Genomic DNA, 16389 nt, shown 5'->3' with positions numbered 1-16389 from the left:
ATTCCTGGCATGATCGGGTTATCTAATGAGGAAAGGTTGGACCTATAACCATTGGAGTTTAGAAGAATGAGGTGATCTTATTGAAACATAGAAAATTCTGAGGGGACTTGACAGAGTGGATGTTTCCCCTCGTGGGTAGACTACAACTAGGGTACACCGTTTAAAAATAAGGGGTCTCCCACAAGGGTCGGTTAGTCTGTGGAACTCTCTTCCCCAGAGTGTGTTAGTGGTAGGATTAGTGAATATTTTTAAGGCAAAGGCCGATAGATTCTTGACTAACAAGGGAGCCAAAGATATCTGGGGTATGCAGGCAAGTGGCAATGAAGCCACAATCAGATCAGCCATGATCTTACTGAGTGGCAGAGCAGGCTGGAGGAGCCAAATGGCCTACTCCTGCTCCTAATTCGTATGTTCGTATGTCTCCCAAGGTATTTACCAACATCCTACATTTAACTCATCTACCTAATGTACTTTATTACTGTTCTTTCAATATAAATAATAGGGACATAGGGACAGGAATAAGCCATCATAGTACCTTGAGCCTGTCCCGCCATTCAATCATCATGGCTGATCTGTACATCATCTCCATTATTCATTTATCTATACCATTTAATATCCTTACTTAACAAAAATCTCAGACTTGAAAATTCCAATTGTCCCAGCAGCCACAACATTTAGGTGGAGAGGATTCCAGATTTCTACCAGCCTTTGCGTGAAAGGTGGTTCCTAATTTTCTTCTTAAATGACCTCACTCTAACCAAGATTATTTCCCCTTGTTCTTGATTTCCCATCAGAAGAAATATTTTCTCTGCGTCTATCCTATTAAATCCTTTTAACGTTTTAAACGCCTCGATAAGATCACCCTTCAATTTTTTCTATGTAAGGGAATATTAAAATGATTGGAATTGTCATGTAGCTGGTTTTGGACTGAGCTTTTTTAAAAATAAATAACAAGATTAGTTATTGGGTAAACAAAGTCCATAATGCAGGACGCTACCTCAGTTGAGAAACAGAAGAGAAAATACCATTTGAATCAAGAAGTACTAATCAATGATGCCTAGCTTGGGATATTAAAAGCGTGAATTTGACCCCCAGGTGATTCTTGGATAATCGTTGTTTGTATAAAATCTGAAATGTTACAAGCCTTTAGTACAATATGTATTGAATTATAGAACTGTTACAGCACAGAAGTATACCTTTCAACCCATTATGTCTGTGCTGGCACTCTGAATGAGAAATTCGCTAAGTGCTACTCCGCTCCACCTTTTCCTGTATCCCTACATGCTCTTCCTTTCCAGATAATACTGTAATGTAATTCCCTCTTGAATGCCTCAATTGAACTTGCCTTTGCTCCTGCAACCCCTTTAGAATTATACACTTCATTTTATATTGTATCTCTGCATTCTTCCTACTAAAATTAATCACTTCACACTTCTCTCCACTGAACTTCATTTGCCATGTGTCCTCCCTTCAACTTGTCTATGCCTTTTTGAAGTTCTACACCACCCTCCTCAGTTCACAATACTTTCAACATTTGTATCATCTGCAAATTTTGAAATTGCGTCCTGTACGCCAAGGTATATATCAAGGTATATGCATCAAGAAGAGCAAGAGTCCCAACACTGACGCCAGTGGACTACAAACGCTCCTCCAGTCTGAAAAACATCTATTAACCAGTTTCCTGTCACTCAGCCAATTTTGTATCCACATTGCTACTGTCTCTTTTATTCCATGGACTTTGCTCACAAGTCCGTTGTGTGGCACTGTATTAAATGCCTTTTGGAAGTTCATGCACGCCATAACAACATTACCCTCACCAACCCCCTCTGTTACCCCATCAAAAAAGCTCCAGCAATTTAGTTAAACACATTTTGCCCTGAACAAATCCATGCTGATTTTCATTCATCAACCTGTCTTTGCCTATTTGGCTATTAATTTTGTTCCGAATTATTGTTTCTAGAAGTTTACCCACCAAACTTTTTCTTTTATTATTATTCTTTAAGGGATCTGGGTAATGCTGGCAAGGCCAGCATCTGTTGCCCGTCCCCAATTGTCTTTGACCGAGTGGCTAGTTTGGCCATTCTAAGAGCAGTTAAGAGACAACCACATTGCTATGAGTCTGGAGTCTAGGTCTAGTCCAGACCAGGTAAAGATGGCAGTTCCCTAAAGGGCAGTGAACTAGGTGAGTTGTTACAACAATTGACAATAGTTGTCATGGTTACTATTACTGAGACTAGCTTGATATTCCAGAATTATTAATTGAATTCAAATCCCATCAGCTGCTGCCATGTTGGGACTTGAACACATGTCCCCAGAGCATTAACCGGGGCCTCTGGATTACTAGTCCAGTGACATTACTACTGCACCACCATCTCCCCCTTACTGGCTTGTAGTTGCTGGGCTTATCGTTACACATTTTCTTGAACAAGGGTGTAACATTTGCAATTCTCCAGTCCACTGGTGCCAACTCTGAGTCCAAGGAAGACTGAAAAATTATGGTCAACGTCTCTGCAATTCCACCCTTACTTCCCTCAGTATCCTTGGATGTATCTCATCTGGTCCTGGTGCCTTATCAACTTTAAGTACAGGCAGCCTATCCAATACTTCCTCCTTATCAATTTTAAACCCTTCAGTGTCTGAAGTACTTCCTCTTTCACCATGACCTGGGTAGCATCTTCTTCCTTAGTAAAGACAAGTGCAAAGTATTTACTTACTACTTCAGCCATGCCCCCTGCCTCCATGCGTAAATCCCCTTTTTGGGGCCTCTAATCAGCCCCACTCCTCCTTTTACCACCCTATGCCTATAGAAGACTTCCAGATTTCCCCTTTATGCTGGCTGCCAGTCTCTTTTCATACTCTCTCTTTGTTTCTCTTAGTTGCTTTTTCTCTCCCCTCTCAACTTTCTATATTCACTCTGTTTCTTAGTTGTATTATCCACCTGACACCTGCCATAAGCACACTTTTTTTTCATCTCAATCTCTATCTCTTTCATTAGTAAGGGGGCTCTGAATTTGTTTGCCCTACCTTTCCACAACATGGGAATATAACCTGTGTTTGAACTATTTCTTCTTTAAAGGTAACCCATTGTTCAGTTACTGTTTTTCCTGCCATCCTTTAAATCCAAAGGATGTAGCCCAGATCCATGCTCATCCCATTGAGATTAGCTCTCACCCAGTTATTATACTCTGCATTGCTTCTTTATCCTTTTCCGAATCCAACCTAAACCTTATGATACAATGTTCATTGTCCCCTAAATATTCTCCCATAGATACCTGATCCATTTAGCCCACCTCATTCCCAAGAACCAGGTCCAGCAATCCCTCCCTTCTCATTGGACTGGAAACATACTGAAGAAAATTCTCCTGAACCAAGGTAGGAACTCTTGCCCCTCTGTCCTTTACTCTACTACTATCCCAGTCTATATTCAGATAATTAAAGTCCCCCATTACAACTATTCTACAATTCTTGCATCTCTCTAATTTCCTTGCAAATTTGGGGAGATTTCAGAGAAATAGTCAGTGAAGGTGAGGCTGCACAGAGTTTCATTCAACACAAATAAATTGGAATTGCATAAAATTTTATAGTGCAGAAACAACAAAAAAGGTCTATGCCATTGTTTAGCTTCCTCCCACCTTACCTGCTATCATCCTTTGAGCATATTCTTCTATTCCTTTCTTGGATACTTATCTAGCTTCCCCTCAAATGCATCCGTGTTATTTGCCTCAACTCCTCCATGTGGTAACAAGCTCCACATCCTCACTGCTCTAAGTAAAGATATTTCTGAATTCCTTATTGGATTTATTAGGGTTCTCTTCTATTTTAATGGCCTCTAACTTTTGACTACCCTGCAAGTGGAAACCTACTGAACTCCTTCATAACTTTAAAGACCTCTATCAGGTCATCTCTCAGTCTTCCCTTTTCTGGGGGAAAGAGTCCCAACCTGTTTAATCTTTCCTGATACTTGTATCCACTCAATTCTTATACTTTCCTTGTAAATGTATGCACTCTCTCTAGTGTTTCTATATCCCTATTGTGATACGGAAGCTGGAACTGTGCACAGTAATCTCTACTTACTGTTGTGGCAATGAATATTATTTTCTGCACCATCTCTAGATCATCAACATAACGTCGAAGGAGATTTTGTGCATTCAGTCGTTCATTGGCATAAAGATCATTGAAGCGGGAAACCAATCGAGCATAACGAGAGGCACTAGTCAGTTTAGTACTGGTCGGTGAGTGACTGGTCACAGAGGAAAAAGAGATAGGAGAACGGCGTCCTGAAATTCTAAAGGAAAAATAAATCACTGGCGTTACTACATAAGTTAGGAAGCAAGTAATTCACAATATAAAACATGGAACTAACATTATAAAACAACTGTACCTATTATTTTCTAGATAGTTGCCAACTCTCGACGGTGGATGCAGGAAAAGAAAGAAACCTTAGACAACTTACAGTGATCCTCTCCATCTTCTTCCATGGTCAGGTTTTTCAACAGGTACCAGCGCAGTTTTAAAATGCCTTTTAGCACTGGAACCTTGCCTCATTTGGGGGAATATTTCCTCTACGTGATATGTGCAAATCACAAATAGTTTATAAGGAACACATTTTTGCTTCTATTACACAAAGGGCAGAAAGCAAACCTTCCTACCTTGTCTTTTATTTCACTCAGGTGGGCAAGATTTCCTTTCTTCATTATTTGTAACAAAAGTATAAAACATTCATTCTTACATTTACAATTTGACCATGAATAGATAATGGAAAAAATTATCCTTGAATGTTTAGACTTGTAGTCCCTTTGACTTTTTGGTAGTTATTGGCTGCATTGAAACTGTTAATGCTATGGTACAGGCCACTGCTTGTTAGGTCTCATCCAGCTAAACACCATAAAAATGATCTGATGCTCACAATGACAGTACTACAACCAGGATAGGGAGGAGATGATAGCCAGGGTTCTAGCTTCTGATTATTATTATTTCTTGCTGGAAGTGCACGTGTGGGTGTCAGGTGAGTACATGATCAACTATGGTGCCCATCTCATCAGATAACCTGTCTGTACTCATTGTCTGGGCTCACACACGATAACAGTGCAAGCTGCTGAAGAACGCACTGTGCCCCTAAACATAAATGGAGGTGATCGGAGGGGAGGCAACACTAGTGATAAATTTAAAAAGATTCACTGGAAAGCCAGGCAGCTTGTTTAAATACTGGAGTGCAATATTATTTTTAAATGGTTTTTTACTAAACCTGGCATTGGGATGTTAGCTCTGGCCCCTATTTACACATCTCAATCTGAATACCGCAATATTCATCTACAATATCACAACTGGACCAACGGAGAAGAAAAACAGCTCAGATTTTGGGTCAACAAGTGAAATCTCAGCTTGTTCAAAGTCACGGGCCGGGATTTTCCATTCCCAACCTACGTCCCGTGGCAGGATCGGGAAGCGGGTGCGATTCCTGCCACTGAGACCAGTGAGAACTCGTGTTGAATCGTGCGATGCTGGGCTCATTAGTTATGCAGTCAGGGTTTTCCCAACGTATTGTGTGGCAGGACAGGCTGGGTGACGCCTGCCCCACCATCAAGTCCAGGTGCCAAAACATCAACTTCTCTGTCGCGAACACACCACTGAAGGAGGAGATGACCCGCCAATCACAGGGAACTCCGGCCTGCAGATTCAGCAATGCTTCCCTCGAAGTGCTGCTCAGTGCAGTGGAGGCCAGGAGGGGAGTCCTGTACCCAGAGGATGGAAGGAGGAGGCCAAGCCATTAGACCAACCCTGCATGGGAGAAGTTTCCAGGGTAGTCAGTGCCCAGGGCCTCCACCAGAGGACTGCCCTATAACGCCAGAAATGGATAAATGACTTCATCCATGCTGCCAGGGTAAATGAACCCTCAGGCAGAACATTAGCTAAGGGAAGGTCGTGGCGTAGTGGTATTGTCACTGGACTGATAATCCAGGGGCCCAGGGTAATGTTCTGGGGACCACCCGCAGTTCGAAGATCCACATGAATGATGCTCCACCCACCCACTGCTGCACCTGGTGTTCTAGGGTCCACAGTCACTGGAGGCCTCCATCTTATGATCTCCACAAGCTGCCCCAGGCCTTACTCCAGAGGAGTGCTGAAATGCCCACCCATGTTGGTCCGGATGTGTTCTGGACCGGCATAATATTCTGCTGGCGGCGCAGATAATTGGACGGTGGGGTGGTTGGGGGTGGGGGGTGAGGGGGTGCATGGCGGCAGGGGGTGGGGAGAGTCCTGGTCGGGGCTTTAGGATGCAAAATGGTTTTATGCTGGTGATGCGCCATGTCAGACAGGAGCACACGTTCCCGCTGCATTGTCTCCCCCCCCACCCCACCCGCCCGTCTGCCATTACACCCGCTGCTGTAAGGACTGGAAAATCCCAGCCACGGAGTTATACCAGAGTGCACAGATCCAAGATAAGTGGACAACAGATTAAAAAGCCAGGAGAAAGATTAGAAGAATATTTTTACTCAAGTTATGATGATCTGAAAGGCACTGCCTGAAAAAAGTGGCAGAAGCAAATTCACTTGTTGGAACAACAGAAATATAGGATCAGGAGTCATCCATTTAATCAGATTACAGCTGATCTGCAATCTATGCATAAAGTTTCTATTACAAAGGGAAGTGAATATCTATCTAAAAATGGAGTGGGTGGGGGGCGAGTACAAGGCTATAGGGAAAAAGCAGGAGTGGAACTAATTTGATAGCTCTTTCAAAGAGACAGCACAACTCCAATGGGCCGAACTGCCTTCTTATGCATTGTATGAAACTGAAATTACCCCACAGCATATCAGTAAATAACAGATTTTTTAAAAATGAAGGGACTTGCAATATTGCTGTTTGTGTGACAAATTGTCAGGCCCAGTGAGAAAAATATATGATAATGGGCACTGCAGGGTCTACTATGTAAAAGAATAGATATTTTTATTTTTTAAACATCTATCTTTTACATTTCTTTTTTTTGTTCAAGTAGAAGACCCACTTTATGTTGATGCACAACACAGTTGGACAATATGACAGTTGTGCCCAGTACAGCAGCAGTTGGAGATCAGGGCCTCAGATGTGTGAACCCTCACTGTTCAAGAACATTTTTCTCAAGCAAATAGTCTTTAAAATAGACAAAGCTATTCAAATGAAGGGCCTATGGGGGAAATGTTTATGTGTAGGAGGGGCTACCAGTGCATAACATATAACTATAGACAGGAGTGGGAATGTTTCCAATTTTATATCATAGAATCATAGAATGTTTACGGCACAGAAAGAGGCCACTTGACCCATTGTGTCTGCGCTGGCCAAAAAACGAGCCACCCAGCCCAATCCCACTTTCCAGCATTTGGGCCTAGAGGTTACAGCACTTCAGGTGCATATCCAGATACCTTTTAAATGGATTGAGGGTTTCCGCCTCTATTACCCTTTCAGGCAGCGAGCTCTAGGCTCCTACAACCCTCTGGATGAAAAACAAAATTCCTCATCTCCCCTCTAATCTTACTTTAAATCCATGCCCCCTATATACTCCGCAGTGGGCAAAGCTGCCCACAATCAAGATGTACCCAGGAAAATATCTACCCTCTCTTCCTCCTCCCCACTCCTCGAGCATCATCATGCTTACTTTGCAAAGGATTAGGTTTCATTTGAAACAAAATAGAAGCTTATAATTATTTATCCAGCAATCCCAAGGGCTTCCCCTTCTCTAAACCACACAGGGCGAGAACGCCCCAGGTTTAATCCTGCTCCACGCTGTGATAGTTGTTTACATCGAAAGCTTGGCCATAGGATCCCTGAGATGGGGAAAGGAATGATTAGCTAGATTCCTGCTCCTGACTGCTCTACAGTATAATTCAGTAGCAGTGTGAGCGTGTGTGTGTATGGACACCAGGTGACAACAGAGTGGGCTCAGCTGTGATGAAAATTGGAAAGAAAAAAAAAGATTGTTTCTAGGTATCTTATGATCTGTAGTGTTTCTGTCAGAAATTTTAGGGAGTGCGACTGAAGCATGTTGTGGAGCTTGCAGTGATTGAAAGTAGTCCCTTAAACATAACTGGAATTATTACATTGCTCTGGATACCACAACCATGATATAAATTCCACAGTAGTCATCTGGAGACACTGAAGAGAAACCAATTTCCGATAATTTAAAACTGAAACTGTCAGGGCATTGCTGGGATTTACACTGCTTCAGTGTTGGGTTTAAACTGTGGCCAGTTTGGTGCTTACTCAACATTTACTGACTGCAGCAAAACAGAGCGAGAGTGAGAAAAACTTCTGGACCTCATTTAAAGTTGCTGGGCAACTTCTGACCCATCCGATGGGTGGAGTGGGGTGGGTTGGGGTGGGGCGGGGGAGCAGCTGTAATTCACATGGTTCAGAAGCTGTTTATTGACCAGGTGAGTGGTGGGATCGGCTTTCAGACCATTCCCCAGACAGACAGATCATTGCAGGGGCAGCCCAAGATTTGCTGGGAGACACAGGAGAAGCACTCCTGATACTCTTGCACTCGAGGAAAGTGAAGCAGAATCTTCTAATGGCCCACCCGCCCGATTTCTGTCTGGTTGTTAAAATCACTGCCCTAAAAACTTTAGCTCCATTGTTAACTGGCAATTTATAACATTCAAACCCATGGAGGAAATGAGTCCTCAGCAGCTCATATAATCTTGGAAGAAATAAGACATTTCTGGCATTTACTCTTAAATGGAGCACCTGCAAATTACCTGTTTGGATGATAAAATGTGAGAGTTCAATTGCATGGTTTAATAGTTATTCCAAAGAGCACCCTTTTTGTTTTCTGGTAACCAAAGTAACATGGCTCTCAATAAGGAAAAACCTTTAAAGACAGATGGAGCTGGAGTTTTTAAAAAAAGAGTGGGGTTAAGGGGCTATACCTTTCCTGCAGCAAGGATTTCTCTGCAGATAGGAAGGCGACTTCATCCTTTAGTTGTCTGATCTGCCGCTCATAGTCATCCAGTACATCCACCTTTTGTTTATAAAATCTCACTTGCTCTCGAACTGCTCTCAGTCTAGAGAATACAGGGTGTAGCTTATTCCACAATGCAAAGAAAGCCATAGGAAAAATTATCCGATTTCATGGCTACGTTTACATATAACAGGGCCAATTTTCCTAACGCTCATATGCAATCATTTAGGGGATTTCAGAGAATGGCAAAAAGGGGCCGAGATTTTAAAAGCAAAATACTGCATATGATGGAAATCTGAAAGAAAAAGGGATCTGTAATCCTAGGCCACCACACGCACTTCCTCATATAGGAAGCCATTAAATTGAATACAAATGACACAGAAGCGATACCATGATGCCTCCCACATCATGGGCAGGGTTTTCCAGCCTCGCCGCTGGTGATTCCCCCACAGACTTTGGCGGGACCAGAAGATTCCACCGGTGGGCAGGGCTAGAAAATTCCAGCCCACTTTCCTGAAATTCTGTGAATAGGCTCCTATTGAGAAGGCCACCAAAGCAAACTGGCCATTAGAACCAGCAGAGCTACCCCTTCAGCACACAGGATATCGATCTGAATTTCCTTCCAAGAAAGGCAAGATTTTTCTTTGAATTAATACTTTTTAAATGCATCAAGCCTGCACCACACAGGCCATTTGGCTGCCGTTTATAACGGCAGTAATGTCTACCCCAACATCACATAAATCAAGAGGCAAACTCTTAAAACAAAGTGAAAGGTTTTGTATAAAAATTGAGAGTTTCTATTTTTTTCCAAAGATAAACCAATAGAAGAATGATAGTTGATTTATAAATCTCAGCAGTGGTTTATTCAATCCAACAGGTCAGAGCTCTTTACAAAAACCAGGAGCAGGATTTTCCGGTCCCAGACTTCTGGCTGCCTTTAAATTTTCCGGTCCTGCCCACAGGGCTTATATTACCGAATCTGAAAATGTTTTATAAAATACTTTTTTTAAAAACCTCCCGCTATCCCCGCATGTGCTAAAGAAGGATCTGCCCTCCCACCACGGTCACTATTTGCTGAAACAGCTTCTTCCTTCTCAGATGTAACCTTAACCATGTGACCCATTAATAAAATAAAAATACATGTATCTACTGTAGTGTAAATATTACCATCAAATTGGAATTATTCAAAATATTATGGTGGCAGTTGTTAATACAAACATATGAATAATAATCCTCTGGTCCATCCAACCTGGTCCACACAATTCCAATGTCTTGTGTATTGTTGGCCAGAATTTTACAGGTGGCGTGAGCTCAGCGGGAGTGGAGGCAGTCAGGAAGTCGACTGCCGCCCGCAATCGGCTCCGCACCACCATTTTACATGGGCGGGTCAATTAAGGCCCACCCAGTGTAAGATGCAACAGCAGCAACAGGGAGAAGGAGCGAGCGGGGGTGGGAGCTCAATGTCCACCGGGTCCGACAGCCGATTCAAAAAGCAGGCACGGAAGCCATGCGAACGCTGCCAGTGAAGCAGACGTACCTTGTCTTGGAGCTGGTTACTGGTGAACACGGCAGGCGGGAGGACAGGTTGGCGGGACAGTCGGCCCCATGTTTTTCTGATGAGTGTCTCGCTGCCCTCCTGGGGGAGGTAGCAGCACACAGAGAGATCCTTGTCCCCAGGGAAGGGAGGAGGACCCCCCCGCCCCCCCAACCACCTCACCAAACATGCCCGGGAGGTGGCGGCATCCAGGGTGAGCCCCAAGATGTGGTGAGGCGCATATGGGTGCAGTGCCATAAGCAGTTCAATGATCTCCTGCGATCGGGAAGGGTGAGTATGGGTCGAAATGCACCTGCGTCTCACACACTCAGCCAAGCAGACACCAGTGCAGATACCAGCATCTCAGTGGGCATTAGATCGGCGGATAGTATCTTGGTGCACATCGGTGAGGGCACTTTACACTCTCTCAAGGTGCAGGTGGAGCCAGAGAGTGCCCATGGCACCGGCAGTCAAAGGACTGCTGTGGACCAAGAACATGCCCAGTCGGTGGCTGATGATGGGCCTCTGGAGTCGTCCTTGAGGTAGCAGATGCTGGAAGTCCAGCAGAGTGTGTGGGAGGATCTGGCGGAGATACATAAGGAATGCGTGCCATGGTCTCTGTTGTGGACGAATCCTCGCAGAGCATGAGCAACGCAATGACCCTCATGGCTGAGCACACTGCCTCCTCCATGGGGAGAGTGGCAATTCTCATGGAGAGGCTCATCCAGGCACTGAATCAATCAGAGGTTCCTGGGGATGCGATCAGACCGGCAAGCCCTCACACCGGCAATTACCAGTGGTCAGTGTCAGTGTGTGAGATGGATGGGGCACCCAGTATCCTGGCTAAGTGCCGGTCCATCAATGGTGAGCAGGGTCCAAAGCAACCTGACATTGGCACAGCAGCTACCTGTCATCTCTGTGGGCTCCTCTCAGGGTGCCCTGGATGATGGCAGCAGCTCCTCTGCCAGCGACCATAGCATCCAATGAAGCTGCGGCGATTGGGGAGATGCCAGCCATGCCACTGGCCGCTCCCTCCCAGGTGGGGCCATCACAGGCTCCATGGGCTAGAGGACACCCGCCAAGGTCATCAAGGCCGACAGGACAGCAGAGTGAGCAGGCTGTCTCCAATGCCAGTGCCAGCGAGGGACGTAGCACCCGAAAACTTAAAGCACCTTAAGCACAACACGGGCTTATCGCCGGTGATATTTTTTCCCCCCACACTTTTACGTTAATTATTATTTGGTATGATGGATAACACCTTTCAATTTAATTTGTATTATATTTGCCAGGCACCACAGCATTAAATGTGTTTGTGTTCAACGAGCCTCTGGGTGCTTTATTAGTTCTGCAGGTGCAGGGTAACCCATGATGTTATGAGTGACTTGTTTGTCATTGAACTTTATTGAAATGGTACATAGTTCATGTTGTTCACCAAGCAAATATTGCTCCCAGGTATTGAGTAGGGAGCCTGCAGCTCTAGCATGTGGTGGTGGTTCTTATTTGGTAGGCTAGCTGAAGGAGCATTGGATCAAAGCCTCCCAGGTGTCCCTGCCTCCCTGGGAGGTGGCCCAGGTCAGCGTCTATCCCCTCTGCATTCTCCTGTGCGTGCTCACCCTCGGTCTCACTACTGGACTCATTGTGTGCTGCCAGAGCAGCTGCGTCAACATCATCTTCTTCCACTGCGTCTCCCCTTTCCAGTGCCAGATTCTGAAGAGCGTAGCATGCAACCACTATCAATGACACATGATCTGGGGAGTAATGCAGTGCTCCCCTGAACGGTCCAGACATCGGAAGCATATTTTGAGAAGACCGATGGTTCTCTCTACCACAGCCCTTGTGAAGGCATGGCTCCTCTTGTACCGCTGCTCGGCCTCTATGCTTGGATGGTGGAGAGGCATCATGAGGCATCTTTTAAGGTGATAGTCCTAGTCACCCAGCAGCCATCCATCAAGCTGGGCCGGAGCACTGAAGAGCTCCGGCACCTGGGAGTGTCTCAGGATGTAGGCGTCGTGGGACCTGCCTGGGTACCTGGCACAGACTTGTTGAATCAGCATCCTGTGATCACACACTACCTACACGTTCATGGAGTGGAAGCCCTTCCTGTTGTTGAAGGCACCCGGCTCACTCACTGGCATCTTGATCGCCACGTGTGCAGTCGAGTGCACCCTGGACATGGGAGAAGCCAGCAATTGCTGCAAAGCCTCTGGCTCACTCTGCCTAGCTGGTCTTGTCTGTGCTTTGGTGAATGAAAGTCAATGCACACCTGAACACAGCATCTGTCACCAGCTTCACACAACTGTGGACAGCTGATTGGGAGACTTCACAAAAATCACCCACCCACCCTTGGAAAGAGCCGGAGGCATAGATGTTGAGGGCCACTGTGACCTTCAGTGCCACTGGCATGGGGTGTCCACCCACACAGTCGGAGCTGATCTCAGGGCTGATCATCTGACAGATGGAGGGCACTGTCTCCTTTGAGAGGCGGAGCCTCCTTCGGCACTGCATCTCAGACATATTGCGGTAGCTGCTTCACCACCTGTGTACCCAGGCAGCAGGATAATGACATCTTCTGCAGCCCCTTCCGCCTTGGGCTTCCTGTTGGCCCTGCACCCCTTGTGCCTGAGCCTGTCCTCCCACAGGTTGCTCCCCTGGAGGGTGAATAGGGACACCTGGTCTCCTCCCCCTTCTGGGCCTCGCTTCATTCTCAGAGGAGGTCCCTCTAGAGGAGACCACAATCCCCATTCCCAGGGTAAGGGAAGGCTGTCTGATACCTAGAAGGACCAAGTGGTATGACTCCTCCAGAGTCCTGAGCTGAAGTCTCTTATTTCTGTCAAAGCAGCTCTGAAGTGAAGTGAAGTTGTCCTGTTCACACAAGCAAGCAACAGCAACTTATAAGCTAAAGTACAAACAACTCGCATTAGCGAGCCCACTCACCCCTCTTATCCCACCCGTGGATGAGGTTTTTGAAAATGTAGCCTACCCACCTGCCCATTGCACCTATGCGACACCCTGAAAATCGCACGGGCTATGTAAACTCCCAGACAAGGCCTCAAGGGCCTTGGCTAGCCCGTTAATGAATGGTGGGCGCGCCTCCTTTTTCATCGCCCACCTGCTATTAATTAACAGGCCAGTTAAGGCCTCTATTCTGGCCATTATCTATATGCTCCCCATTGATAAAATGCAAAGATTTCAATTATCTCTTCCAATGATGAATTTTAATCCTTATTTTCATTTTAATATCTTGAAATAATTTAATATAACAAATAGCGATGTAGAATAACAGTGAAAAATACTGTTGTGCTGCACTTTGGTACCAATAGACAACAATTTGCAATGCTACACTGTTCCTTATGCAGATAGAACTTGAATGGAATTAGATGGTACAGCATTACTTCTCTCTCTCCAAAAAAAAACCAAATGATTCTCAGGAGTCAGGGGCCAAGACAAAGTAGAGATAAAGGTCACAAAGATTGCATGTCCCGTATTGAGGTCATTAGACTCTCCAAACATTCCGGAAACTGATAGCAAAAAGCCTTCTAGCACCCTGCATACTGCCTTTAACTAGCAAATGACATTCAGCACGAGGTAAACTAAAAAGTGACACCGATAGACACCCCGTCCAACAGGGGTGGGTAGGTGACCATCCTGACTTCTTGGATACCTGTTCATTTATTAGGAAAGGTTCAAACAAGTGAGTGACATAGGGTAAACTACTAGCCACTGGAAATAAGGTATATTAACAAGTGCTAGGAAAGGCGGAGTCCTTGTAGCAGCCTTGTTCAGACTGAAGATGGATTAGGAAAGATGGAGGAAGATGGAGGGGAGAGCTCCCAAACACTGCTACTATCACAAGCTGCTGAGATCAGCACACACTGTGCCAACTATCCATTTGTCCTCTGGAATCAGTGAACTATTCTCCACTGTCACCAGTCGTTTACTTTTCTAGTCTATTTAGCTGATACATCATATCTAAACTGTTACTTCTTAATAAATTTATGAACTACCTTAAAATTACTTACGAATACTCGATTCCCTATCTTAGGTATCTGTGGCTCCTGAACCCAAAATTTTAACCTTAAAATGCTTTACACTGAAGAGTGCAAAACAATGGATGGTAAGCAGGAGGGGAAAGTTTAAAAATAAAGAAAATTTAAAGAATAAGGAAAGTTGGGAAATGAAAGGTACAACAGAAGAAAAATGTTTTAGGAGGCTTTTTTTTTTTAAAAAAAGCAGAGGACTGAAGAGAGAGCAGAATGTTCGTGGCTAAACAAAGGGCCTGCACTAGTGAAGAAGTGAAAAATAATGGGAAGCTTGAGGCTTGATTTTCATGCCTCTGCCGATCTCAGACAGAGAGGAGGGTGGTATTTAAAAATGGTGGGTGGGACCCAATTCCAGAATTCCTGCCCCCATTCTCCTCGTGGGATTTTTATGGGCCCCAAGATAAAGGTGGGGGTAGTGAAAACACATTCAGCATTCCGCTCTAGCCTATTCCAATGTGGAGATAGGAACTTTAGAACCCCCCACTATATGTGGCAGGCCCATTTTTGTAAGGTCATAAGGAGCAGGAGCAGGAGTAGGCCATTTCACCTGTTGAACCTGTTCAGGCATTCAATAAAATCATGGCTGACCTGACTGTGGCCTCAACTCCACTATCCTGCCTGTCCCTAATAACCCCCAACTCCCTTTTTGATCAAAAATCCGTTTAACTCAGCCTTGAATAAATTCAGTGACCCAGTCACTGCTGCTCTCTGAGCAAGAGATTTCCAAAGACCAATGACTCAGAAGAAATTCCTCCTCATCTCTGTTTTAAATGGGAGACCCCTTATCTTTAAGCTGTGACCCAGTTCTAGATTCCATCACAAGAAGAAACATCCTCTCAGCATCTATCCTGTCAAGCTCCATCAGAATCTTATATGATTCAATCAGATAACTTCTCATTCTTCTAAAATCCAGTGAGTATAGACTCAACTGATCAACCTTTCCTCATATGACAAACCCTTCATCCCAGGAATGAGCCTAGTGAATCTTCTCTGAACTGCTTCCAATGCAAGTACATCCGTCCTTAAGTAAGGGACCAAAACACAGTACTACAGGTGTGGTCTCCCCATGCCGTAGTTTTATATTCCATCCCCTTGCAATAAAGGCCAACATTCCATTTTACTTTGTACTTTTCTATCATTCCTGCCTAAGTGGACAACCTCATTTTCCCACATTCTACTCCATCTGTCCAATTTTTGCCCACTCACTTAACCTATCAATGTTTTTTTGCATTCTCCTCACAACTTGCTTTCCTTCCTAACTTTGTATCAGCAGCAAATTTGGCTACAATACAGTCGCCCCTTCATCCAAGTCATTAATGTAGATTGAAAATAGTTGATGTCCCACCACTAATAACTGCGGTACTCCACACAAGTTATAGTTTGCCAGATAGCCATCTGTTCAGCCTGCTTGAAAGATTTCAATGTATTCAGCTCTAGGACTTTTGCTGAGACAGCTGTGAGATGAAGTTCCATTATGGATGCTTGGCCGATCTCCAGAACCCACAAATGGGGTTAGCTCTATGGAGTAAAAACAAAATACTGTAGATGCTGGAAATCTGAAACAAAAACAAAAAATGCTGGAAAAACTCAGCAAGTCTAACAGCATCTGTGGAGAGAAAAAACAGAATCATATTGACTCAAAACGTTAAGTCGGTTTTGCTCTCCACAGATGCTGTTAGGCCTGCTGAGGTTTTCCATCATTTTTTGTTTTAGCTCTTTGAGGGTTGTTTACACAGTTGTGAAGGGGACTTTGAGTTTTGTTAGAATGACAGTTTTATGAGTTGCTGAATTATGTTTCTTTGAAGTACTTATTGAATTTTTGTTTATTTTGATAGCTTTGAGTGTTTAATTGGATTAAGCCTTTGTTCATGGGGAGTTAG

General features: G+C 44.5%; 1 protein-coding gene across 1 annotated transcript in view; it reads right to left on the bottom strand.

The window, feature by feature from the left end:
• spata18 (spermatogenesis associated 18) overlaps positions 1–16389 on the bottom strand; it is a 122814-nt gene that overhangs the window by 55855 nt on the left and 50570 nt on the right. The window contains exons 6-7 of the mRNA XM_041183070.1: positions 8904–9038; positions 4075–4285 (exon numbers count right to left, since the gene is read on the bottom strand). Of these exons, the coding sequence (XP_041039004.1) occupies positions 4075–4285; positions 8904–9038 (346 nt within the window). The remainder of the gene's footprint in view (positions 1–4074; positions 4286–8903; positions 9039–16389) is intronic.

This window comes from Carcharodon carcharias, chromosome 1 (genome assembly GCF_017639515.1).
Source record: "Carcharodon carcharias isolate sCarCar2 chromosome 1, sCarCar2.pri, whole genome shotgun sequence".
Classification (NCBI taxonomy): domain Eukaryota; kingdom Metazoa; phylum Chordata; class Chondrichthyes; order Lamniformes; family Lamnidae; genus Carcharodon; species Carcharodon carcharias.
The sequence above is the reverse complement of the archived record's forward strand: the minus strand, read 5'-3'. Positions and strand labels throughout refer to the sequence as shown.